Source organism: Peromyscus eremicus, chromosome 15 (genome assembly GCF_949786415.1).
Source record: "Peromyscus eremicus chromosome 15, PerEre_H2_v1, whole genome shotgun sequence".
NCBI lineage: Eukaryota > Metazoa > Chordata > Mammalia > Rodentia > Cricetidae > Peromyscus > Peromyscus eremicus.
Genome location: NC_081431.1, coordinates 29,032,978 through 29,059,693, shown reverse-complemented (window position 1 = coordinate 29,059,693; position 26,716 = coordinate 29,032,978). Strand labels below are relative to the sequence as shown.

At 49.8% G+C, this 26,716-nt stretch overlaps 1 protein-coding gene and 1 long non-coding RNA gene across 7 annotated transcripts; one reads left to right on the top strand and one right to left on the bottom strand.

Moving 5' to 3' along the window:
• Nucleotides 1-1,194: 1,194 nt before the first annotated feature.
• Nucleotides 1,195-25,368, bottom strand: Rcsd1 (RCSD domain containing 1). 6 transcript variants are annotated; one of them, XM_059281232.1, is made up of 8 exons: nt 25,244-25,368; nt 24,907-25,021; nt 15,081-15,182; nt 13,635-13,724; nt 9,288-9,359; nt 7,216-7,419; nt 5,839-6,543; nt 1,195-1,491 (listed from the first exon to the last, which is right to left on the bottom strand). In XM_059281232.1, the coding sequence occupies exons 2-8, from the start codon at nt 24,997-24,999 to the stop codon at nt 1,459-1,461; spliced, it is 1,299 nt and encodes a 432-aa protein (XP_059137215.1). In that variant the 5' UTR covers nt 25,000-25,021; nt 25,244-25,368; the 3' UTR covers nt 1,195-1,458. The 6 variants fall into 6 exon arrangements, with proteins under 6 accessions (XP_059137215.1, XP_059137217.1, XP_059137216.1 ...); XM_059281234.1 differs by having other exon boundaries at nt 24,927-25,021; XM_059281233.1 differs by having other exon boundaries at nt 24,907-25,024; nt 25,244-25,365.
• LOC131925855 (uncharacterized) lies at nt 23,162-26,585 on the top strand. Its single transcript, XR_009383366.1, has 2 exons — nt 23,162-25,490; nt 26,244-26,585. It is a non-coding gene; the product is annotated as an uncharacterized LOC131925855 (long non-coding RNA).
• Nucleotides 26,586-26,716: the final 131 nt, after the last annotated feature.

Genomic DNA, 26,716 nt, shown 5'->3' with positions numbered 1-26,716 from the left:
TTCTGAAGCCAGAGTTGGTGTGGTCTAACGGACTTCCGGGAAAACCATCCCTCTAGAAGGCAGGTCTGTACCCTGAGACATAGAACTAGTCAACTCAGAATAAGGACCAACCCTGAAGATTTATCATTTATTTAACATTTCTTCAGCAGGAGTGCATGAAGAGGGGTGTGGATGTGAGCAGGGGAATGGATAATCAGACCCCCATCCCCACAAACCCTCCTTCATCTCCAGATAGAACACTAAGCAAAAGTTCCTGATGAAAACAAACTGAAGACCCCAATTCAGACCTCCTGAGTCTGGGAGAAGAACCTGGCCTTGGCTTTGAGAATTGCTTACTGAGAACCTGACATGGTGATGCATACCTACAATCCAGAGGCAGAAGCAGTTCAAGACCAGCCCTACATAGTGAGTTGAAGGCTACATGGTGAGATTCAAAAAAAAAAAAAAAAAAAAAAAAAAAAAGAAAGAAAGAAAGAAAAAGAAAGCAAAATCAAACAAATACAAGCTTTCTAGAGAAGCTAAGAGGGATGCTCTCAGAAGGTGAGCTGAATCCTGGGCACTAAAGGCACCTCCCAGAGGTCGGCCCGTGTTCAAGTGTAACCTTGGGAGACTGCAATCCTGCTTGTAGCATCACGTAGGCATACTGCTGTTGCACCTTCAGGGGAGGAAATGAAGCACAAAGCAGCCTGGCTGAGCATCCTGCCTCTCCACAGGAGTTCCTGCACCATCTCCTCCTGGTGGGGGAGGGTGTAGGACGGGATGAGAGGGACCAGTCACCACCCCTTGTTATCAGCCAGATTACGTGACCAGAAACGCGCCGGCCCTTGGAACAGACAGGAACAAGTTTTGAAATGTTCTAATAAATATCTCTTCGAGTCTAATGTTTTTGAAATTGGTTGGCCCTTCCCCCACTTGGAGCAAGTGGAAAGATCGCCTTGAGGGCTTTGATATGCTTTCAGGTCTTCTGTAACTTAGAGGATTTTACTTTCCACAAGACAATCTTCTCTATCTACCTCAAGTTAGTTTTAAGTTACATCTGAGAACCATAAAAAGTTTAGAACAATGGAAAAGGCTGTAACTTTACAGAAATTGAACCAGAGCCTAGTCGGGAGGTCAGCTGCAGGAAGAGGTGGGGGGTCAAGAGGACGACCAGTAATGCCGAGGAGTGAGTCGTTCGTCACCACGGCAAATCGCTGCTTTAAATATGTTTTACTTTGAGTCAAGTCCGTCAAGCGACACACACTGAAGTTGATAAAACTCTACTGCCATCAACTCTAATCTCCAAAGAGAAGACATTTGCTGCGGCCTACAGGGGATGGTCCACCCTGCATCCTGGGCTGACTCCAGATTCCCTGTGGATTCTGCTTCTGTAGTGGCTTCATGCGCTGCTGCTGCTGCTGCTGCCATTTCCAAGGAGATGTCTCCAGTGGCTTCATCACCGGCACCATGAGCTCTTCATCACATCCGAGTGTCCTCGATGGGGATGTCATCCTGTGAACAGGGAAAGAAAGACCGACACTCAGAAGATCTCCTTGGGGATGTGAGATAAGGCAAAAATCATGAAGTCGGAGCGAGCCAGCAGGCAATGTGCCTGATTGTATTTATTCACACATCATTTAATCTTCAAAACCTTAGGGGAGTTAGCTAGTTCTAGTAACTATGTTATAGGTGAAACAGTTAAGGCACTGAGAGAGGGAAGTGACTTTCCAGGGTGGCACAGCTAGCAAATGGTAGACTAGGGACTTCATCCCAGGGACCAGAGCTTGAGATGTTAAATTACTTTCAAGGGCTAACAGAGCAGGAAGGTAATCCTTTAGCTACCACCTTACATTTGATGTCTATGTAACTTTTCCCTGCTCTGTGGTGTGTGTGTGTGTGTGTGTGTGTGTGTGTGTGTGTGTGTGTGTGTGGTGTATATACAGTTTCATGCAATATGTGCATAGTTGCACATATGCATCTGTGTGTAGAGGCAGAGGCAGATGCTGGATGTCTTCCTAAGTTCTTGTCCATCTTATTTATTTATTTATTTATTTATTTATTTATTTATTTATTTATTTATTTATTTATTGAGACAGAGTCTCGTTGTGTAGTCCTGGCTGGCCTGGAACTAGCTATGTAGACTAGGCAAGCCTCAAGAGATTCACCTGCCTCAGTCTCCCAAGTGCTGGATTAAAGGTATGTACCACCATGCACTGCTTTGTCTACCCCCTCCCACCCTCTTTAAGAGTGGTGTAGAGGATCTGAGTTTAGATCCTCACGTTTGCATGGCAAGAACTTTACCAACTGAGTTCTTCCCCCTTCCTTGTGAAGGATGCCTTGCTCCATCCCTTGAACATCACATAGCCCTGCTGGCAGGCAGAGCCCACATATTCTGTCTTGTTTCTGCTGCTGTGTTTTCCCCACTTTGAAGGCCCAGTCTCTCCCACAGCAATGAAGACAATCTGTGCTTCTTGGGTACTGACTGAACAAGCACGACCGTAATTTATTTGATCAATTGATTTCTATCGATCAAAGCCACAACATGGGATCAGATTAGGAGTGGGAAACCACTTCTTATTGCATACTGCCTATCTTTGCCAGCCCAAGGAAAGACTCAGGAGAGGCCTGGGTGCCTGGGGAAATGCCAAGAGACGTCTCATAACTACTGTCACTGGGGAACCCTTTGTCCTGGTGTCTGAGATGTTCTGACTCTAATCTGGATCAGACTTGAGAGGGACCTAAGGAGACAGGAAACAATAGTCCATGTAGATTAGACAGATAATTCACACAGACAGTGGTGCTTCACGAACAGTTTGTTCTTACAATTTGAACAGGTGCCTACTCAGTCAGCACTGAGGGAGCTTAGTGACCTTGGACAATTTCCAGGCCCACCGTACCTTCTGGTCTAAAACCAGGAGGGTGAGCCAACTAGTACTGAAGTTTTGCCTCTCAGTGACTGGGGATGTGTGGAGAGGTGCAAGGGGGGTTCTTTATCTGAGCTGCTGTTTGTTGGGAAAGTGCTTCTGAGGTATTCTCTCCCTTGGCCAGGGCTCTCTGGGTTAGGAATACAGAGTATAAAGCTGGAGAGATGACCAGAGGGCCTACCCCATAGTTCCTGCCTGAATTTTGTTCAGGAAGCCACCTTCGACCTGAGACTCTCCAGAAATAACAAGGCGCCACCAACTTCGAACCCAGGAGACCCCCACTCCTGAGCACCAGAAGAGGCTGTCAGTGAGAGGTGTGGGAGCCCCTGGCGGAGGACTACTTGGACTCCAAGAGGACTAAGGATTTGGGCATTTACGGTAATCTGGGGATTTAGTGGAATCCCCAGGTTCTAGAAGGTTCTAGAAGACTGTTTATTCTAAATCTAATATAAAAGAGGCTCAGATAGAAATGGAAAGTATTAAAGTGTCATACTCCCTGAGTGCATGTGACACTTTTTTCTCCCCAATTTCCTTTGTGTGATAAAACCTGAGGGCCTGGGAGGAGCATTCCCAGAGCAGTACCCCCTCTTGTACCTGGGCTCTTGTTCTGTCATTGGGAGTCATTTACTTCGAGCCAAGGAGACTTTACTCCTCTTTAAAAATTCATCTGTTCAGCTGGACATAGTGGCGCACACCTGTCCCAGTCCTCAAGAGGCTGAAGCAGGAGGATTTCCTGGAGTTCAAGGCCTCCTGGACTAACAGTGAGCGTCAGGCCACCCTGAGCTAGAGAGTAAGACCTTGTCTCGGGAAACTAATCAATTTGCTAAAAGTCGTTCATTTTCTGTACACGTATTTTTGAAAGACCTACCCTGTTCTAGTGTCTACAGTAACTTTGGAGGACATACTAGAAGTGCAAGAGACAATAAAAATAAAGAAAGAGGAGCAGGTGGCTCTGGGCTTAAGAGCCCTTGCTGCCCTGGAGAAGACCTGGGTTTGGTTTCCAGCACCCACATGGCAGTTCACAACCATCCCTAACTCCACTTCTAGAGGGTCCAATGCCTTCCTTTAGCCTCTGTAGGCACTAGGCATGCACGTGGTGCACCTACACACATGCAGGCCAAAACATGCATACACATAAAACGAAATAAATAAATCTGAAAAATAAATCAACAAAACTCGGGAAAATGTCCAAGTAGGATTATGGGAGAGAGTAACTGTGGAGTGGGAACAGATTTCTTTGAGTGGTCACAAGAGAGGCTTTAGTGACGAGCATCAGCTGAGCTGAGACCTGAGGATAGGCTGGAAGGGGCCATCTGAGGATCAGGAAGAGGAGGGTTCTTGTTGGAGGGGCCACAAAGGTCGAGCTCTGAGTAGGGAATGAACCTGGTGTGCTGCAGGAGAAAGACACCGGATTGCTAGAGCACAGCTCTGGGGAGAGCCAGGGAAGGAAGTGTGTGTCCATTCCAAATCTGATCTGTTTTTGGAAAGCAGATTGCTGCAGACATAATGAAGGATGTCAAGATGAGATCACACCGGCTTGAAGGCACATCCTGCATCCGAAGGCTGCTCGCTTATGCGAGAAGAGAGGAGGAAATCCAAGACACACGGACAGAAAGGTCACAGATAGATGGAGACAAAGACTGGAGAGAGGCATCCTCAAGGCCAAACACTTATGACAGCCACCAGAAGCTGGGGGAGGCAAGGAAGGATTGTAAGGGCTCTGACAGCGGCTAACAGAAGAGGGACAGGTTCTCTTTCAGCCCTCTGGAGGGGCTGTTTATTAATTTTGGTGTCTCTGACATTCTGAACTGTGAGAAACTACATCCCTATTATTTATTTATTTATTTGTTTGTTCATTCGTTCATTCGTTCGTTCATTCATTCATTCATTCATTCATTCAGAGACGGGGTCTTTAACTCAGGCTGTCTTGGACTCACTATGTAGCCCACACTGGCCTTGAACTCATGCCGTCCTTCCATCTCACCCTGAGTGCTGGGATTTCAGGCATGAGTAGCAGCACACTTGGTTTATTTCTGTTGTTTCAAGCCTGTGGTGCTGAGCCTCGAAACCTAACAAGAGAGGTGAGAAGTCCTGCCAAGAGCAGCTCCATGCCAGCCAACTACCCATCGGCCGACCCACGGTGCGGTGACCGTGTAGAGAATGAATCTCATCGAGAGAACAAAAGGGGTGGCAGAAGGGCGGCCATAGCAGATGCACGTGGTGGCTGAGGGAGCGACACAACCGGAAAGGAAGACATAAAGGTGACCGAGCTGAGGAAACAGTCAGGAACAGGCTGGGGAGGGCGCCCAGCTGTCCTTGGGGAGCTTCCAAGCCTCTGCAGAACCCGGTCTTCCCCTGAAGCAACAGGCGAGTTCAGGGGGGATTTCTGGGAGCCGGTGGGAGCAGACAGGTGGAGGGGGAAGGTCCAGGGTGTGGGGGCTGACAGAAGGGCAGGGACTGTGCTGTCTCCTTTCTCAGATGCAACACAGGACATTGCCTGTGACTATGTGGATGTCACACAAAGCCTCCTCTGAAGACCCAACCCAAGGCCACGTGTGCTTGTAAGTGTCCCCGATGTCTTGTCCCTGCTCTCTACACACAGACTCACCTCCGAACCCCAACAGCAGCACCCCGCACAACCCCCCAGCAGACATTGCCGGCATCTGTCACACCCAGTTGTCAAGCCCTGCTCACTCCATGCACGCCCAGAAGTTGGCCCAGTCAGCTGGAGGCAGGCCAGAACACGAGACACACTTCCCTTCTTGCCTCACAACGGAGACAGTCCGTCTCTACTCAGTCAGCACACACGGCGAGGGGCCTGGTGACTTTGTTTCTGCACACTGAGCTGATTGAGCACCAGACTGGGAGGAACAGGACATGTGACAATGGGGGCAGCTCTGGCCATGATACGGTATGGACCATCAGGGCCACCTACCGTGGAGACTTCGTGATCATTCTGGATCTCATCGCTGGTCTCTGCTGGGACACTGTCGACCCCTGGGCTGCAGCCCGGCTCCAGAGATGCCCTCTCCTTTTGCTTTGTCTCCAGCTCGGGGTCGACGGTGCCCTCTACTCTCCCAGAAGAACTTTGGGGGGCCTTCTCCCTGACTGCTCCCTCCTCTGGTGTCTTCGCATCTGTGATTTTCTGTCCAAACCCCTCCTCTTCATCTGCCACACTCTCCTCAGAGGCTGTCCCTTCTGTGGCCTTCTCAGGGTCTGCGTGCTCTCCGGCTGCTGTCCCATTCTCAGCCTCTGTGCTACAGGTTTGGGGGGGCTCTGGGGCCTCCAGACCGCCCTGGCCAGCTGTGTCTGGATTCTGTCCAGCCTTGTCTCCTGCATTGGCCTCCTCTGGGGTCCCGACCCGCTCTTCTGGCTTCTCCATGCTGTTGCTCCTTCGAGGAGGCTTTTCTGCAGACCCCGGGGTTCCCTCCACCCCATCTCCCAAGGCCTCTCGGTTGAGTGGGGGAGACCCGGGGGCCTTGTTCTTGCTAGGGAACACATCATCCCCGTTCTCTTCCCTGGTACCATTTTCCTGAGATGGTTCCACAGCCCTGTAGTCTCCAAGGTCCCCACAGTCTGACTGAGACCTTCGGAATCGCCGGGAGGGAGGACGTCTTTTAATTGAGCCTCTTGTCCGCACCTGGAAGAAGATGTGAGGGACTATTATCTTGAAAATAAAAAAAGTGCTGAATGAACTCACTGACGGTCCATTAAGTTTCCTAGGAGGGTGTGAAGTTATTTGCTGTTTATTATAAATCAGAACCTAGAGCAGCATTTCTCAACCTGTGGGTCGAGACCCCACAGGGGTTGCCTATCAGATATCCTGCTTATCAGATATTTACATTATGATTCACAACACTAGCAGAACTACAGTTATGAAGTAGCAATGACATACTTGTATGGTTGGGGGTCACCACAACATGAGGAACTGTCTTAAAGGGTCACAGCCTTAGGAAGGTTGAGAACCACTGCTCTAGAGGATTGTAAAACTACTTGGTAAGCTGCAGATTTTTGTCTCAGGAAAATACACATGCTTTTCATCATTTAAGAATTTGGGCAGATATCTCAGTGAGTAAAGTGTTGCTGTGGGAGAGTGAGGGCCTGAGTTTGGAGTCCCGGCACCTATGTGAAAAACAGAGGCAACCCGTGGATTTGAGACAACGGATCCCTGGAGCTGGCTGGTCAGCACACCAGCCAATTGGTGAGCTCTGGGTTCAACGAGAATGGCCCAAAACACTGTAGATGATGTCTCTTTACAATAGCCCAAAGTTTGAACACCCCAAGTAGTTTCCTTGGGCACACCACAACTTACCTTATTGTAAGAGGGCAGGTGAGTACCTTCTGGGGGCTGGTCAAAGCTCACAGGCACCTCTTCTGCCTCACCTGGCTGAGACCGGATGCCAGGGCTACTGGGTGTGGAAGGGGGACTGTGAAATGGTGACACTATGGCCTTCAGTCCAGGACTTTTGGGTGAAGCCCCAGGCAGAAGAGCTGCTGGGTCAAAGGCTAAGTTGGCCTGTTAAGGAAAGGGAAAAGATGACAGCATCTGCTTTGTTCCTTCACTGGCCCCACAGCTGGTTGAGGATGCTCAACAGGAAACTCTGTGTGCTTCCCCCCAGCCAATTATCCTCCACTACACTGTGGCTGCTCTGGAAGCATGGCCTACCCATACCTGCTACCTGGCTCACAGGAGGCTGCCTTGTCAGGTGCTCAGATTATGACGAGGTGGATCCAATAGACACTCCAACAGCCCTGGCCTGGCACAGTGGTGTAGCCCCCCTCTTCCCCATACAGGGTTTCTCTATAGAACTTGTTCTATAGACCAGCCTGGCCTTGAACTCAGAGATCCACCCACTTCTGCTGGGTGCTGGGATTAAAGGTATGTGCTCAGGAGACAGAGGTAAGCAGATGTTTGTGAGTCTGAGGTCAGTCTGGTCTACATTAGTGAGCTGGGACTACACAGTGAGGCCCTGTCTAACAACAACAACTACAATAGTAATAAGTGGAACAGCTCCAATGAGTAGTCACAGGGGCCCAAGGACAGGCTGCTAGCAGCACCTTTAGCTCCCAGATCCTTGCAGTATTTGGCATCCACGTCATCTTCCCATCAGCCAACAGCATTTGCTGCCTATCAATGCCTGCTGTATACCGCTATCCCCTTTGCATGCTCTCTACTCAGTCAGTGTCAGGCTCCTGAGAGGAAGAAGGGGGCTTAAACTTCCTGAGGTTCATGGCAGGCCTGCTTGTCCCTCAGGCCTCCAGGTAGAGTTCTGTCTTTGGAGACAGCACAATGGTGGAGTCTGCACTCTTCAGGGTGTCTCTCCTCTGACCCCCTGGGGCATCACAATACAGTAGAACCAGATCAAAACGGATACGAGGGAGACCAAAGCAGGAGTTACTCAAAGGTAACTAAAACCTAAGGGACTCTACAGGTTCGGTGGGGGGACATGTGGGAGACCCCAGATCAGCCTTACAGACGGTAGAGCAGGAAGATGGTTATGGAGGGATTATGTACTAACAATCCAGACAGGGCCTCACGAAGCCAGGCCTTCAACTCACTATGTAGCCAGGCATGGCCTTGAACTTCTGAACTTCCTGCGTCTGTCTTCAGAGTGCTGGGGTTGCGGGCATGCTCCACTATGTCCAGTTTTTGAGTGCTAGGAACTGAACTTTAAATTGAATTGGGTTTTCTGAACTCTGGCAACTGAGCTACATCACCAGTCCACAGATTTTTAGCGCCATCTGGGGGCACATCTCTTTCTCCTGCCCTTTACAGATGCTAACCTACACAGTTGAGTAGATCTGACTGGGCTGGTCACATGTAAGACCTCTCAGAGAGGGGACCAGCAGGAAAGGCCGGTGGAGCACCAGAAAGTCCCACACACCCAATTATATTTAACATAGGATCTTTCTCCTACTAGCTGCTATATGATCTTGAGCAAATCTAAATGCCCTTTCTGAGTCTCGGGTCCTCTATTTGTCCCAACTTTCAGTGACCTCCGCAGCCTTTTATGACTGATTTCTTGGTGGCCCTCATGCATTGCTTGGCTAGTACCCCACACTCACGATGTCTCCCCTCTCACCCGCCAGCACTCCCCTGAGCCAAGACTGATGACCTTGAGAGGTCCCAAGAGTTGTTAGCACTCTCAGGCTACAAAGCATTGCGAATGTTTAGGAAGGTGGCCATAATTTACTGTGTGAATGCACAAAACAGACAAGACGGAGTCATGGGAAGAATTAAATGTAGAAAATGCTCAAGCTAAGAAGCAACATTGTTCATATATATATATATTTTAAGTAGCCTGTGATGAGTACCAGGGAAAGGCTGGACCACAGGAGTCATGGGAGCGTGCATGAGGCAGGCAGGATGCATTTTACACGTACCTGAAGCTTCTCAATCAGAGGGGAGCTCTTCACCTTGATTTTAGGTGGGTGGCTGGCGCTGTATGGTGATTTCTACAGAGAGCAAATAAACCAAAAGAATCAAGTGAGCCGGGGGAGGAGAGGGGGCAGTCTCTTAAGCTGTCACTACCTTGGTGCCACACCCACTTACTTCGGCAAGACTGGATGAGGCAGGCTTCCTGTATCCCCCCCCCCCCCATTTCACCACAAGCAAGACCACTTGAGTTTGGGTTGAGAAGTCAGGGCAAACATTCGTACCACAGGAAGTCTCCCGTCCCAGGAAGAATGACTTCATTGTCATTAGGAGGAAAAACTACATCTGGGGGGATCAAGGCCTTCACCTCATGGCCTTCTACAAAGCAAATCAACAATTGGAGGGAATTTCACAGGCAAAAGGCAGAAATGGTCATAAACAAAGCAATAAATCACAGGCTGGGGATAGAATTAGACAGAGGTATTATTAAAATCCCTTCACTGAATTAATATTTTGGAAAATCCCACCCATCGTCTGGTTCATATATTATAATTTTCCCAAACACTGAATACAGTTTAATTTAGCGGATACATGTGTTAAGTATCTACCAAATGCCACCATGTATCATGCTAGTTCCATGACGATGAGTGTGATTTATTCTCTGCCCTTAACTGATAGCCTGTGGTTGCTATCTATTACGTATGCTCTGTTAATTACTTTCGTGATCAATGTACACCGTGAATTTTTCCTGTTTCAGATTATATATTTGTAAAAAGATTGGCTCCCTATTTTATGTTAAATTCCCACTACTTTGCAAAAGTGATGGCAGTCGTACGATGATTAAATGATGGTGGAGAAATAGAAGATGATTTTCATGGTGACAGACAGGGCCGAGCACAGAAGGAGTTTTTCCAGTTTGGGACCAATGTAAATTACATCCCCCCATCTCCATATATGACTGTACTGGAACCATAGGAAAAAAATACTGCTGCTCTCTTGGTAATATTCTGAGGTGTCTGATTATGTTCTAGTTGTAGAGGAAGAGAGACGGACTCAACTGATCAGAGGCCTTTTCAGATGCCAGTGCCAAGGGAGCGCACGCTGCGGTGGGGCAATCAATGGCTGGGACTCAGAGACCTGCCTCCTTCTGACTCCAGCGTTGATGAGTGGAGGAATGCCTGCTCTACCAAGATTTCGTGGCTACGGCAAAGAATGCTAAGGGCTTTCTTTCAAGCTCTAGATTGCCGCTGCCTTCATGAGTCTCCACTGCCAGACTAGGGCAGTCGGTCTGTCATGGAGCCTTTTGTTTCTAGTGAGCATCAAGATCCTTCAGCCCCAATCGGGAGGGTCTTAGTTTCTGGGTGTCACCAAGGATTTCCTGTGTTTTCGTAAAGTGCAGCAAAATTTTCTCTACCAAAGCTCACTTTAGGTAATATTATGAACTCTCCTAACTGTGTTTGAAGACAGTGGAAATTCAACAAACAGTGCCTTTTAACCACAGTGAGTGCTAGAGACCCAGGAGAAGTGGACTGTGGAACTAATGATTTGACTATACGGAATCAAGTGCAACCGCTGGTGCAGTTCACAGGATGGACAGCAGGGGGCAGCATTTGGCTTATAATTTAATCACAGGCTCCAGGCCAGTGGCTGGGGCTAAGACAATCTGCAGAGATAAACTAGCTTGACATTCATACATTTTATGTATATGTGTATTAATACAACATTCCAACAGTGTATTATGACATCTAGAAGTTCTGGACCTGATAGTTTCAGATGGAGCGATATTCATGTCCTTTCAACATCCATCCAGTCATCCGGTTCTCTCAGAAGCTGACCCCACATCTCAGGCCCAGAGGTAGGAGGTAAGGGATGAACTGATCCTTCCAATCCCTATGCATGAGCAACCTAGGGCAACCCGAAGGCTCTCAGGGTTCCTGTAGGCTGCATGTACTACGCAGGCATGTGACCCTTCCACGCGGCTCTGCCAGGTGAACTGTGCCCTCTTTCTGTGACAGAGGTTTCATTCTGAAGTCCAGCATGGCCTGGAGCTTCCTATATAAACCAGTCTGGTCTCCACATGGCAATCCTTCCGTGTCACTCTCTGAAGGGCTGGGATTATGATTGTGTGCCGTGACACCCCACTCTGAATTTCACGGCAAAAAGGGAGTCATTGATCCTGGGGGCGGTGTTGTTTGCAAGAACACACAGCATCTCGGTCCAGAAGGGGTGTTCAGTTTAAACCCCACCTTCCTCTTCACTCTACCCCCTGGCCATCGCATGCCTTTAACTTCTGGGTTTCTTACCCCATGGATAAAAGCTCTAAAAGTTTATCTTATAAAGTCGGTGAAATGAAGCCGGACAATCCAATCACGACAAACCTGACTCGCTTCATCTGCTTTCCTTCCCACGAGCAAAGCTCCCCCCACCCCCGCCCCCGGCACTCTTTCTCGTAATGTTCCTCTCCTTGTTTCACAAACAAGGAACTAGTGTGGGGCAATGACTCCTCTTGGGGCAAGCCTAGGTTATCAGGGGGCAGCCTCGGACGGCCACAGCGTCAGCCCCGCACCTCTACCACAGCAGAGGTGCCAAGCTCAGCAGGGAAGGGCTACAAGGAGAAGTTAACCCTTTGCAAAGAGAAGCTGGTGGTGGTAGCACTGGCTGGGAACGCCACGAAGCCATAGCATCATGGTGCCAGCGCCTGAGGAGACCCAACAAAATAATCAGTTTGTTAAACTCAGCTCTTGGGACTTCGCAGCTCACAAGACCACCCTGTGTGGTGGAGAGGGAGTTATTCCCAGAGCAGACGGGCCCCAGATGCCACCCCTATTTGACTGGGAGTAGCTATGAGTTCTCCGTCCTTTACATTTTTTTTTAAATTTATTTTTAACTAAATAATTTTTTATGCATACGGGTGTTTTGATGCCTGGTGCCCACAGAGGCCAAAGGAAGGCATCATATTTCCCCTGGACCTGGAGTTAGAGATGGTTGTGAACCACCATGTGATGTGGGTGCTGAGAATCAACTCTGCAACATCAATGAGTGCTCTTATCCACTGAGCCATATCCCATGTGCCAAGTTCACTGCTTCTTCATTACATGTATTCATTCACTCATTCATTCATTCATTCATTCAGTGTGTGTATGGAGTGTGTTTGGCACATACATGCCATAGCATGTGTATTGAGGTCAGAGGATGACTTTGGGGAGCCAGTTTTTTTTCCTTTGACCATGTGGTTGCCAAGGATTGAATTCAGGTCATTGGGCTTGGTGATAAGTAAGTGCCTGGACCTGCTGAGCCATCTTGCTGGCCTGAGTTCTCTGCTTTTTGATGCACTTGTGAGCTTTGGGTTGACAAAAAGGCTTGAAAAACTATTCATCTACATCAACTGTTTTCCTCTATAGGGGACCAAATGTAGGTCTGCCTAAGTCCACAGGGGCATTTGGTGCCTTTTATCAGGATGCTGATCCCCAGAAAGAAGGGGAGGGAAAAAGAGGGAGCTGAAGTGGGAATTGGGAACTGAGCTGTGTGACTTGCTTGCTCTATTTTGGGCTTGGCCTCCCAGGCCTGAAGACAACCTGCAAATTGGTTTCTGGCATGACCATGGCCGTGACCACAGGGAAAGTTCATGGGCTGCTGGGTTGGGGCCTGCGGCGGCCACTCTAACAGCTACAATCAGATAAATAAGGCTGGGCAGGCTGCAGGCTGGGACTCTATTACTGGCTATGATCTATGACACCAGAGCCTTCATTATGCTGGCAGCTCTGGCTATTTATATCCAAGGCCCAGGAGGCCTCCTGTGTGCTCTGGTTTTCTTCCAGTGATCCTGAACAATAGCCAGCCTTTCTGAGGCTATGGAGGGACCATGAACTTCTCCAGCACTATAGTTCTGCCTCTGACTGCACAGCCTCTCTGTCCAGGACCCTTCCACACCTCATCGAGACTTAGATTGAAAAACGGCTCTGGTCTCTGACTGATCCTTAAGGAGTCTTGGTGTGAGAGACTGGGGAAAGCTAGACTCCAGGGTAAAAGATCCAGGAAGGGCCGGGCGGTGGTGGCGCACGCCTTTAATCCCAGCACTAGGGAGGCAGAGCCAGGCCGATCTCTGTGAGTTCAAGGCCAGCCTGGGCTACCAAGTGAGTTCCAGGAGAGGCGCAAAGCTACACAGAGAAATCCTGTCTCAAAAAAAAAAAAAAAAAAAAAAGATCCAGGAAGTATCAAGAGAGACTCATTCTTGTATCTGAGGTGGAGAGACCCTTGGGCAGACATCAAGGTCTAAACGTGTGGTGTTTGTAGCTCTTCCTGCAAGGAGGATGAAAGCCCACAGTCAGCATCTGTGACCCCAGGGTAGCACTTACCTCCTCACCATTCTGGCCCAGCTCTACCTTGGGGGGGAAGAGGGGGAGAGAGCAGGGCGGTCTCCTTCTGGTTGGTCTACTGGCTGATGTCTAGAGGGAGAGTAACAGACGACACAGAGAAAAAGAGAGGGGTGAATCAGGCAATAGAGAGGGAAAGGAAGGATTGGAAAGCGGTGTTAGGGATGATTAGAGGCGTCTAGATGAGGAAAGAATGGGGATGGAGCTGACTGTCTAGAGACTGTCCTCCTGCTGAATGGATTAGCGCTGGCCATTGTCTCCTTTCCCTTTCTGCTCAGCAATAATGTCCTCTTGCACTTAAGGTCCCCAACCTGAGTCAGCCTCTCAAGATGACATCCACAGTTCGCCTTTTTGGCTATGAGGCAGAACTAGTCTCTGAGTTCAGTACCATCTCCGCTGTCCTTTAGAGCATTCCTCTGTCTAGATATCCTGGTCGATTTTATTTTTAGTTAAGAAAACAAAAGCACAAAATCCTGTACGTAAAAGAGCAAGGCAGCTGAACTGTCGCTGTCTGTGGGGCCACGGCAGACCCTGTCCACCTGGGGGCTCTCCCTTTTATTTCTGTTGTTGCTGTTTGACAGGGTCTCCTGTAGCCTGGGCCTAGCCTTGAAGTCCTTAAGTAACTGGGGATGACCTTGAAGTCTTGGTCCTCCAGTGCTGAGAGCCCAGGTATGCAGCTCCACGCCCGCCATGCTCAGCTCACTCCCATCTCCCTCAACAGAGCTTCTCTGTGTGTAGCCCTGGCTGTCCTGGAACTCGCTTTGTAGACCAGGCTGGCCTCGAACTCACAGAGATCCACCTGCCTCTGCCTCCCGAGGGCTGGGATTAAAGGCGTGCGCCACCGCCGCCTGGCCTCAGCTCACTTCTAATGGGAGCCACATGACTGAGAAAATCTAGTCCAACTGTCCAAAGTCGTAACACTTTGAAAAAAAAAAGGCATTTTCTTTTTCAGCAGGATTCTTCTAGAATCTGCTGGTCCTACATCCCTGGTTTCTTTTTGGAATGTGCTTCCAAATTCTCAGTTCCGGATCTGATGCAGCCTTTCTGCCTATCTCCTGCTTCTTAGGCTAGAAGCAGGAGCCGGGTGTGGGGACTTCTTTACTCTGAACCCGTCCAGGCTGGACAAAGGGGTACAGCACCCATCTGTACTCAAGAGGAAAAGGAGTCCACACTTGGCCTGTTTTTCACCCCTCCTGGCCACAGTGGGAGCCTGACTCTGGTAGGGAAGGAAGGATTCTGCCCGGCCTCAAGTCAGTGGTGGCACATTCCTCACATTCAGAGGGACCCTCTCTGGCTTCTCTTCCTAATTTGGTAATTGCCAAGACTCCTCCTGCCCTCTGTCTTCTCAGGGCCTGACAGGCTTCCCCTTCCTCCAGTCGCCGCCCGGAAGAGGACGAGGACGAGGACGCACCAAGTCTCCAGACTCACCTCCCTGGCTACAGCTGCTTGCTCCTGAAACCGCCCAGCCAGCTGAGCCACGGAAGGCTGTGCTGAGCTGTCCACATTGGAGTTAGTCTCTGCGGCTCTTTCCTGGCAAACAGAAGAGAGGCACACGTTAATCAGCAAGTGTACACTCTGCTCTTCAAAGGGTCCCATGGGGTGCCACGAAAGGCACCTGTTTTGTGGTTCCATCAGGAATTCTGGGATGAGATATTTTTAACAGTATTTTGCAACTGGCTCCCATATTCAAGATTAAAAACAACTACACACACACACACACACACACACACACACACACACTATTCAGTCATCTACATTTAGTGAGTGGCTACAATGTACTGGGGTTCTGGATGTACCCTTGGAGACAAATAGAATAAGGCCTTGTCCTAGACAGGAGCTGAGGGACTGGAGGCAGTCAGGGCAGGGTCTCTCACTCCGCAAAGACCCGCCAGACATGGGAAGTGTCAACAAGAGTCTGCAAACCTCTGTCCCCTGTTCAATGACTCCGAAAAATGGGGGGACAGTGGGGTGGCAAAATGCATTTGGAGCTAGAGTCTTTGTAGGAAACGAGAGAGCATTTGCCCTTTCTAGAGTTTTCACTCCCAAATGTGTATGATTTTGTTTTCCCTACTTGACTGAATGCCTTGGGTGATAGTGACCATTTATTAAATTAATGAATGAGGTGAGAGGCAGGAGCAGACTGGCTGAGAAGGGGGCCCCTGGGACTCAGAGACCTGCTCCGCCTCTCTCATTGCTTCAGCGGTCCAGCCTCGGCAGGGGTGGTCCAGCCTCGGCAGGGGTGGTCCAGCCTCGGCAGGGGTGGTCCAGCCTCGGCAGGGGTGGTGCCAGCGTCTCTCCTTAGGCCACTCTGAGTTTGCTGACTGACTATTTAATGGCTGCAGGGGTGAGGGGTAGGGGCACAAGCAGCAGGGTTGTTGTTATTATGACTGGCCATGGGTCTAGCCTTCAGTCCTGGACATTAGTTTATTGATGTTTTAGGCCAAGATGCCTAGAGGGCATAGTCTGCTTGTCACCATGACACAGGGTGAGTTACTGACCCTGGAAATGGCACTCATTTCTGCTACATACACGTGGTCTACGTAATAACCTGTTTTTGGATTTACTTTCTCTCTCTCTCTCTGATACAGGGTCTTGTTGTGTAAACTAAGATGATCTTGAACTCATGACCTTCCTATCTTTCCTTTTCGAGTGTTGGGATTATAGGTGTGCACCACCATACCTAGCTCCTTCTGTTTTTGCTTTTTAAAGTGTGTGCTGTGTGTGTGTGTGTGTGTGTGTGTGTGTGTGTGTGTAGGACAGAGGACAACTTTCAGAACTGCAAGCTGGACCCATAGCCAGTCATAATAATAACAACCCTGTTCCTTGTCCCTCCCCAGTCCCCCACTGCCATTAAACAGTCAGTCACCAAACTCTGACAGCCCCAAGGAGAGACACTGGTGCCGCCCCCGCCCAGGCTCACACTGGTGCCGCCCCCGCCCAGGCTCACACTGGTGCCGCCCCTGCCCAGGCTCACACTGGTGCCGCCCCTGCCCAGGCTCACACTGGTGCCACTCCTGCCCAGGCTCACACTGCTGAAGCAATGAGGGGTGGCACAAGCCTCTGGTTGAGTTCCCGCAGACCCCTTATCCTGTCCGCTGCTTGTGGGAGTCAGCGGGTCCCAGGAATTGAACTCAGGTTGTCAGGCTTGGCGGCAAACACCTTTACCTGTTGAACCATCTTGCTGGCCCCACCTCTTGGCTTTTTGGTGGTCTTATGTGATCAATCCTAGAGCTATTAGGCTTTTGCTTTTTGTTGTTGTTGTTACCACCATGATGGTGATATTTCTTAACACAGGCGGAGAACCTCATCTCTCTCCCTTTGTCTTGGAAGGACTTGGGTAGCAGTTTGAGAAACTCCATCTCTGCCTCCCCACAGGTATCATGGCGTCTGAGATGGATGGTGCTTCACTCCAGGAGTAAGCATGCATCACTATGCCACTTAGACCCCCGTGCACAGACACTTCCACTTCCTTTTGGTACTAAGCGGTTTTTTGATTTGGTCCCTGCTACCTTCTGGCAACCAAGGGGAGTAAACACAGCTGACTGGAAAGGAAATTTGTGCAGAGGGAGGAAAGAATGAATGGAGCCCCAGACCTCCTGCTGTGAAAGGACGTTCTAGGGCCAAAGTCAGGTACTTTGGCTCATCCCCACTCCAGTCTAAACACTAACGCTGATTTCAAGGAGGACCTCAAATGATTCACCTCTATTCAAGATGCCAGATTTCCCGAAAGTTTCTGGGAAAGCCCTGGAAGCCTGGAGCCCATCCGAAGAGGCTGTTGGATGGGCTCAGGACTGGTCCATGTCTGATCCTTCCACTGGCCATATGAGTTGTGGTCAGAGACCCGTACTTCGATGTCCGGGAGCATCAGAAAGGCTTTAGGGACAGAGTGTGGTGAATCGAGCTGCCCTTGGCAAAGATGAGGGGCGATCGGTTTGTCCATCTGTCTAGCTTCCTGCTCCACACCAGCGTGGCCTCTGTCCACGGCTATTTATTACTCCAGCCCTGCTGACAGTGCACCCTACCTCAGCTTTCAGGCGCTGAAGGCTGGTGGTGCAGTAAGAGACGGTCCAGTTAAAAATAGAGCCACAGGGGGGGGACGTCAAAAACACCGGAACTTCCCCGTCTCAAAACTGTGCTTGGAAGGGGCAGCAGGGGAAGGTGAGGCTTCTGGAAGCACTTAGGGCTTGCAGGTTGGGTGAAAGGGAAAGTTCTAGTACAGAGTTTGTTTCCTGAAGTCCCCTAGGCTAACAAATTCTCTTTAACTGACAAGGCTTCTCACCCCCACCTATCTCCAGAACACCTCCTTTCCTACATTTCGGAATACTGACATGTGACTGCTGTGCACACTGAAGCCCAGAGACACACATCATTTAGCCAAGGGCACACAGGAGAAACCAAATGGGACTAGCCGTGGGATATTTAACCCTGACACCCAGCAAGGGCCATGAGTTAAGTGATATACCCCATGAAAGCACTTGGAGAACTGTGCAGGGCTGTTATGTAAGTATCAAAATGATTATTAGCCACTGAGCTGTATTGGTGCAGTGGAAGAAGGCAGCATGGTCTTCAGGCTGGTGGCTCAGCCCACGTGAGGCTTGGCCGCCATCTTGCATTACACTCCTAGCCACAGAGCTCCTTCAGTGGGTGCAGCAGCTTGCGAGGTCATCCCAGGCTGGGGTCCCACTGGGCTCTGAGGTTGTTAGTAAGGCCACACTCCCACTGTCTCCTGTACTGTACCCCACCCTCATCAGGCCTTCTGTAAATCAAGCTACTCTTAAACACACTGTGTAGCTGAGGACGATCTTGAACTTTTTTGTTTGTTTTTGAGACAGCGTTTCTCTGTGTAGCCCTGGCTGTCCTGGATCTCCCTTTGTAGACCAGCTGGCCTTGAACTCACAGAGATCCTCCTGTCTCTGCCTCCTGAGTGCTGGGACTAAAGGTGTGAAACCACCACCGCCCGGCGATCTTGAACTTTTGATCTCTTTGCTTCCTCTCCCTAAGTGTTGAGATTACATACATCGACCACAATGCCCAGTCTTATGTGGCACTGGGAACCGAACCCAGGGTTTTGTGCACGCTAGGCAAGCACTCTACCAACTAAGCACCATCTGTAACCTATGTATTCTTGGTTCTAAGAAAGACCTCAGTCTGGCGGTGGTGGCGCACACCTTTAATCCCAGCACTGGGAGGCAGAGACAGGCGGATCTCTGTGAGTCTGAGGCCAGCCTGGTCTACAGAGTGAGTTCCAAGACAGCCAAGGCTACATAGGGAAACCCTGTCTTGAAACAAAACAAAACACAAAAACAAAGAATGACTTCAGCATTTCTACCTTCTTCTAGGCATCCCCAAAACCCTCAGGCTCCGTGGATAAGTATCTTTTTTTCCCCTGGTTCTTAAAGTACTTAGCACGTGGCATGAAGTATAGAATGTGCTCACCCGGGCTTGGTTCCTTTGTCCCTCTCTCTTTCAGCCCTATCTGCCAGTGTAGGACCCAGGCCCCTGCTCCTACAGCCACTGACACCCTCAACTCACCCTGTGGACCACACCTGGTTGCAGGCCCAGCCTCCACATCATCCTTCTGGGCCTGGATCTTGCTGGCTACACCCTTCCTGCCACCAAGCAAGCCTGGCTCTGCCAGCTACCTTTGAGACCTCAGTTGCAAGAGTGTCCGACTCTGCCGAGGCCAGGAAAAAATCACCTGTGGTGTTTTCTTTCCGTGTCTGTGGGGTTTTTCTGAGTGAGAAGTGAGGAGCTTATGTCTAGACTGTGTGGAACTTCCTGGACGATGTTGCCATGCTGAGTAAATACAGTTTGGAGGCTGCTGACCATCCACACAGTAGAACCTTTGTGTATGGTCCAGAAGGCCTGCTACCTCTCTGGCTCTGCCCTGCTCTCCACCCTCCTCGCTGTTCCAAAATCGAAGTGACTAACAGTCTCTGGACCGCAGTGTAGGGGAACAGGGGATGTTGAGAAGCCTCATTGTGCCCAGCAATGAGAGGTCTGTGCCTGAGGGTGGGGGAATCTTTTGCTCTTAGCCAATAAGAAGGTTCCTTGCTCACTCAAACAGTGAACCCAGAGCCTCAAAGGCATGAAAGACGCTAGCTTTTTTGGTCCTCCAGAGAGGAAAAGGATCTTAGGACAGGGCTATCTCCTAGGAAGAGTTTCTATCCCTTTCGAAGCTCTTCAACATCACTCGGGAAGGATCAGGGTAGCATCTTGGGTGTTCTCTTTGTTCCTAATGCTTCTGTTTGTCCTAGCGTTCCCTCATTGCCATCCTGGGATGATGGAGAGGTTGCTGGACCAGACTAGGCAGATCCATTTATCCTACCTGTCTCTGTGAGCACTGTTCTTAGAGCAGTGAGAAGCTGTCTGATTTTCACCTCTTCTAGAGGAGAACAGTGAAACCCACGCTGCAGAGTAACTTTCTGTTAAGTGAATTAGCGATGGTATGGGAACCACCTTGGTTCTAGAGAGCCAGCTTTTCCCAGACCTCAGGCCCCACAAACCCTACCCCTTCACTGGAGGGTGTGTCTCCACCTGCTCTCATCACAGACCCTGTTCTAGGCTCCGAGTGTAAGAGTGAACAAGACAGAATTGTTGCCCTTCCAGAATTTCTATTCCTGTGAGGGAAAGCACCAACGGAGATGCAGACAGATCAGCCACAAGGTGGTATGGGATTGTTACGGGATATGACAGAGGCAAAGGAGGTCATCTTTTCTATGAGGGTGTGCAGAGATATCTCTGAGAAAGGAGTATCTCGGTTCAATCCCAGGCAGGGAAAAGACAGGGAGGGGAGGGTGTTCTGAGCAGAATCCCAAACAGGAACAGGATGAGGAAGAGCAGAGATAAACGAGGCAGGGACTGGAGTTGGCTGGGGAGGTAAAGGATAAGTCAGAGTTAGTGTGGGACCAGCCCCCTCAGATACATTATCACAAGCAGTTGGTGTTGCATTCTGGGTGAGTGGTTACATCAAAGAGGCTGCAGGCAGAAGATGGGTGAGAATGGGAACAGGCCCAAAGGCAGGTGCTAGCCGGGCCTAATCTAGCTAGCAGGCGGCAGTGGAGCAGACCAGACATCCAGCCGGGGGGTGGGGAGAAAAGAGAGTTTGAAGGTAAAGCTGCTGGCATTACTGATGAAGCATGTGTAGGTGTGAGGGACACAGCAGAAACAAAAATGGTCCCTGGACTTTCGGAATGGACAATGGGACACCTGAAGGATTTTCTTCTGGGTTGGGGAAGGAAGAGTGGCTGGGGGGCCTGTGGGGAGGGAATGGTACTTTCTTGGTCATGAAAGTTTGAGATGTCTCACAGACATCCTAGCTGAGACGCAGTAGAGAGAGGTGAATACACACCTGAGTCCAGAGACCGGAGGAGGAAACAAAGCCAGGCACACGAGGTAGGGATGCCCAGGTAGGGATGGCAGTTGAAGTCACAAGGTTGGATCAAATCAGAGAAAACACAGACCAGGGAAGGACAGAGATCAAAGGCTGAACTCTGCACCGTCTTCTCTGCTGTGAGCTGGCCTTTATCCACGGAGGTGGACCTCCCCTGTTGCTCCAGGGGGACACTGAGTGTGGACTGCAGATGGGGTGGAACAATGCCAGAAGGTTCCCTGACTGAAGTGAATAGGGGGACAAGAAACCCCACATGTTCCACATGAATTATGAGTGGTGTCCCTCATCCCTCTCGGCGGTTCATTCATCCATTCTCCCTTGAGCATCTCCAGATGCTGTCAAATGCATTGTGGGAACAAGTGATGCCTTCAAGCTGTGAACAGACTGTTCCACGAGAAAATAGAAGGTGGAGGTAAACAACAACAGCAAATACTTGAGAAAGAAGAATAGAAACGGCTATGTGAGAACAAACATTTCTTTCAAACAGACCAAAAAAAGTCCCAAACATCTCCAAGCTACCCACTTGTAGGATTTGAGGACCTGAAAATGGAAGTTCCTTGGCCTCTGCAACTCCCTTCGAGGGAAAACCCACGTCAAATGCTCAACCCACCAAAGGAGCCCCAGGCATTGGCAAGGGGTGAGTCCTTCTTTGGGTTACTCTGGGCTTTCCACTTCATCTGGGATTTGGTATTACAGCCCAGTGACCCCAGCAGGGTGACTATGGGACACAGTCTGGGTGCCTAGGGCAGGAGCCCTGGGAAGTCCTCTAGGTGGGGACCAGCAGGTATAATAGCAGGAACAGAAGCAGGGTTAGAGTTTGGGTGAACACCCCGGTAACCTTGGTGGGTAACAGAGGAAACAGGGATGTCCACGACAGTGCTTGGAGTTTAGCAATGTAATCTGGGAGATATGTTTTTCTGAAAAACCTGTGAGCTGTGGTACAATACAAAGAAACTATTTAGGCTTAGAAAGGCAGAGGGACAATAGATGAGAACAATAGATCCAGAGTCAGGCACAGGCTTCTGGTTGCATTTGATGCGTGGAGGGTAGGGGCCTCTACTGCATCTTCGATGTCTACAAGACCCATGTGCTCGAGGTTTGGTTTCCAGTCTGCTCTTGAGAGGGGGTGAAACTTTTGATAAGCTGGGTCTTGTGTTAGGGCATTAAATCACTGGGGACACATCCTAGCAGGGTATATTTTGACCCTGACCTCCCCTCTGCCTTTGCATGCTAGCTGACATGAGGTGAGCAAGTCTCCTCCACTGTGCACTCCCCCTATGATGTAGTATGCTACCACAGGCCCAAAGCAGCAAGACCAGCTGGCCATGGAACCTTGGAAGTCACACGCCTGAACAAAGGTTTCCTACTTTAAAGTTGCTTTAACTTGGGTGTTTGTGAATACAGCAATGGAAAGCTGACCAACAGCGCCCCACCGAGCCTCGGTTTCCTGTTTTATAAGTGAGGTTATTGATATCCATCAGCCTTTGCTTCAGCACAATTTGCAACACGTGTCCTGGTGTTTGGTGGCTGCACCCTCCTCCTCTCATGGATGGCAAGAAGCAGACTAAGAGCCACAGAGCCCCTACTTGATTGGGAATGAGTCTTGTGTTCCAGGCAGGGTTCATTGACCACGCTCTGTGTGGGTGCAGGCCAGGCTTCAGATTGATGGGGTCCAAATGCTAGCCCCGCATTTCCTGTTCTGAGGGCCTACATGTTAACCACAGGGAAGGAGGGAAGTCCTGAGCCAGTGGAGTCCTGAGTGAGTGTGTACTGTTTGACGGGAGCTGGCCATGTCAAGGATCAAGGCCTCTGACTCACAGGGAATTGGCAAAGCCTTTCCCATTTGGGTCAGGCTCGGATTGGGCAAAGCTTTCTTCTGGCCCCATGTGAGTGTTTATGAAGGGGTGATCAGTGTGAGCAAAAACTACAACTGCAGCTTCCTCATCCTGGAAGTTCACAGCTGGGAGACTGCTCCTCTGCAAACACATCCTACTGAGACTAGCTACCCCTCCCCCAACCCCGCCCAACCCTGATAGCAAGCATGCCGATGCTATGGTTTGTAGTGGTGGTTGGTACCATTCCATCAGAGTCTGCACAGTCCACCTGTCCCCAGCTTTCCTGGGCATGTGTCTATCCTTTCTGCACTCCCTCCATACCCCTAGTCAGGTCACGTTCCAGCCACATTGGATGCAGTGGTTACCAAACTTTGTGTCCCAGGTTCCCATCTGTAAATTGGGAATTATGATAGTATTATGTTATAGAGCCACTGGCAAGACCTAATGAGTTATGCATGCAAAATGCTTAGAATAGGGCTTGGCATGTAGGAAGGGTTCAATAACTGTTCCTGTTGCTGAATGTTGGTTATGAGGCTAGCAGCTTGCCTGAATGGGCTAAGGAAGGCTCAGAGTTAGGCCTAATCCTCTCTTACTCCTCTGTTCCCTCTGCAGAACCGAAGGCCCAACTGACTAAGACACCACATTCTTCCCTTAAGAGTGGGACATCCTGTGCCAACCACCGTGATGGGCGACTTTATCACCAAGGTGGGTGCTAGCAGATACTCTTACTTCATCCTTTACTCATTTGCCATCCCCAGGAACATTTCACAGGAATCGTGAGCACACGTCCTAGCTATGGGATCCCTAAGCCAATCAAAGCACGGAATAAAAATACCAGGTTCATGTCCACTAGACAATGAATGGAGAAGTAGAAAGCAGCACTGCCACACAGTGGGATAATCTTCACCTACAGAGGGAATGGAAAGTAGGGGCTCGGGAGACGGTTCCGCAAGTAAAATGCTTCTAGAACAATCCCGGTAACCTCAGGAGAGAGCTGGCTCTCCAGGCTGCCCTCTGACCTCCGTACGCACTCCACGGTACACGCGCAGCCCCTTCTACCACGCACAATGATAATCTTTAAAAAGGAGAATGAAATATTGATACACGTGGAACACAGATAACTACAGCAAACATTACTCTAAACAGAAGGAAGCCCTAAATACCACTTATCATTCGATTGTATTTGTATGGGATGTCCAGAGCAGGTAAATCTGTAAAGACGGAAGCAGATTAGTGGTTGCCCGGAGTGGGTGGGAGGACAGAAGGGGGGGGGATGGCTATAGAGGCGGGATTCTTTTGGAGATGACAAAGAAAATGCTCTAATATTGATGGCTGCACACATCTGCAGATACAATACGAATGGTTTCATTGCGCCCCCCTCCCCTACCTTTTGAGACAGGGTCTTACTTTGTAGCACAGGCTGGTATCAAACTTACAACTATCCTCCTGCCTCAGCTTCCCAAGTGCTGGGATTATAGGCATGAGCCAACATGCCAGTTCTAATTGCCTGTAATATTCACTTATTTATTTATTGGTTTTTCGAGACAGAGTTTCTCTCTGTAACAGCTCTGGCTGTCCTGGGACTCACTCTGTAGACCAGGCTGGCCTCAGACTCACAGAGATCACCTGTTTCTGCCTCAAAAGTGCTGGGATTAAAGGTGTGCACCACTACACCCAGTGCCCTTTGATTTTTAACATTTACTTATTTACTAAGTGTGTGTGTGTGTGTGTGTGTGTGTGTGTGTGTGTGTGCACTCAGATGCCACAGTGTGCATGTTGGAGATTAGAGTCATTTCTTTCTTCCCATTAAGTGGGTCCCAGGGGTTGAACTCCCGTTGTCGGGCCTGGAGACCCCTTCCCGTCAGCCATCTTGCCAGCACTAACTGTTTACTTTAAATCCATGAAGTTTACAGCGTATTAATTAGCTCTCAGTCAAGTTATTACTTTAAAAGATAGCAAATCCTTCACACCCAGCCTAAGGGGCCTATTGACTGGAGATAGAGATGGTGATGGAGAGAAAACTGACTTTGTTTCCATAGTCCTGACCTCTTCCCTGCGTTGTACATGCTCCATGTATACGATCTTCCTGTTCCCAGCCTGCCTTGTACCGCTGACACATCTGAGGACTTTCTTCCAGTCACCTGCTGGGGGAAGGAGCCGATGAGATGATTATAAAATAGGAATCCAACCCTAGGGGTCTTCAAGGACAGAATCGGCTTGCTGCAAGGATCAGCAGAGGGCTTTTGTGCTCAGCCCCTCAGGGACCGAGGAGTGGGGCAGCAGCTGTGTGCCCAACCACGGTGACGTATGGGGATTACAGGGTAAAATTCACGGTATTGGAGCGCGAAGGACTTCCGGTCTACCTGAAGGCCTGGTTGGTGATAACAAGTTTCATGATGAGAAGAGGCCGCTCTGTGCTGGGTGGACTCACTGCCCCATTCAAGAGCAGGGGGAGGAGGCATCAGGGACAACCTCACAGAGGAAGTGATGAGCACGTCCCAGCTGTCACAGCCAGCGCTTATGATGAGTTTCCTGGGTGACAGGCTCAGACCTCTAGTGCCCACTCAGTACTTGGGAAGCGCCGAGTGAAAGCTGTCACATAAACATGGGGTACGGACCACAGTTCACTCCTTAGGCTGATGTGGGCTGAAATGTTAAAGGGTCTGCTGTTTGGACTCAAGGCAGATGCTGAAGCCATGGCCAGTTCTTCCTTTTTGTTTGGAAGATGTCTTTTTGTTGTTTAAATTGTGTGTGTGTGCCTGTGAGTGTGCAGAGGCCAGAAGAGAGTGCTGGGTCCCCCACAACTGGAGTTAAAGGTAGTTCTGAGTCACTCAGTGTAGGTGTTGAGAACCAAACTTGGGTCTTCCCCAAGAGTCGTATGCACTCATTTATTTGTTTGTTTGTCTTTTGAGACAGCATTTCTCTGTGTAGCCCTGGCTGTCCTGGACCTCGCTGTGGACCAGGCTGGCCTCGAACTCGATATCTATCTTTATATCAATATCTTTAATCCTCTGCCTGGGATTAAAGGTGTGTGCCACCATGCAGGGCTGCTGTCTGTGCTCTTAATCCCATGATGCTGGATATTTTGTTTCATCTTGGGGCTGTTGGACAACTGGAGGAAATTTGCTCTCACTCTTGGAAGGCAGGACCACTAGACAGATATATGTGTTGTCCTTGGCTCCTCCTTGCCTCATCCATCCTTCTGGTTTTGACCATTTCTATTACTTTATATGTGTGTCTTCCTTCCACCTACTGCAGGGAGCTCCTGGAGGCCTGCCGTCAAAGTAAACTGGCTGAGGATAGTCTCTGGGCTATCCTCCTTTCTAGGACATCCTTGTTTCTTGTGGGACTTCCTCTTTCTAGGTAACTCTGGCCAAAGTCACATGAGCTCCTGAAGCCTCAGCCTCTGCATCTATGACATCAGAATGATCCCTGGCTTGCCTTGTACACTAGATGGCCACAAGACTTTGAGGACACAGAGAATGGGGGAGCACATTGGAGGAAGAGCACAGCTGGACAGGATGAGGGCAGCCTGCCCCTCTGGAAGCAAGTATTGAAGTATAACAAACAGGCCAGGCATCATGAGAGACCCCACCAAATGTGTCCACACCCTAGTCCCTGGAAGCTGTCACTGCGTAAGGTCACGTGGTAACCGGCAGATGAAGCAGCTGGTGGAAATAAAGTTGCCTATCAGCCGATCTTAAAGCAGGGGACGTGTTCTGTATGGCCTGGGAGGGCCCTGTGTAACCACATGACCCCCGAAGGAGAGAGGGGATAGCAGAGGGGAAGTCAGAGTCGGTGACGGGAGCTGAGTCTCCTTCCACCTGCCGTGGCCG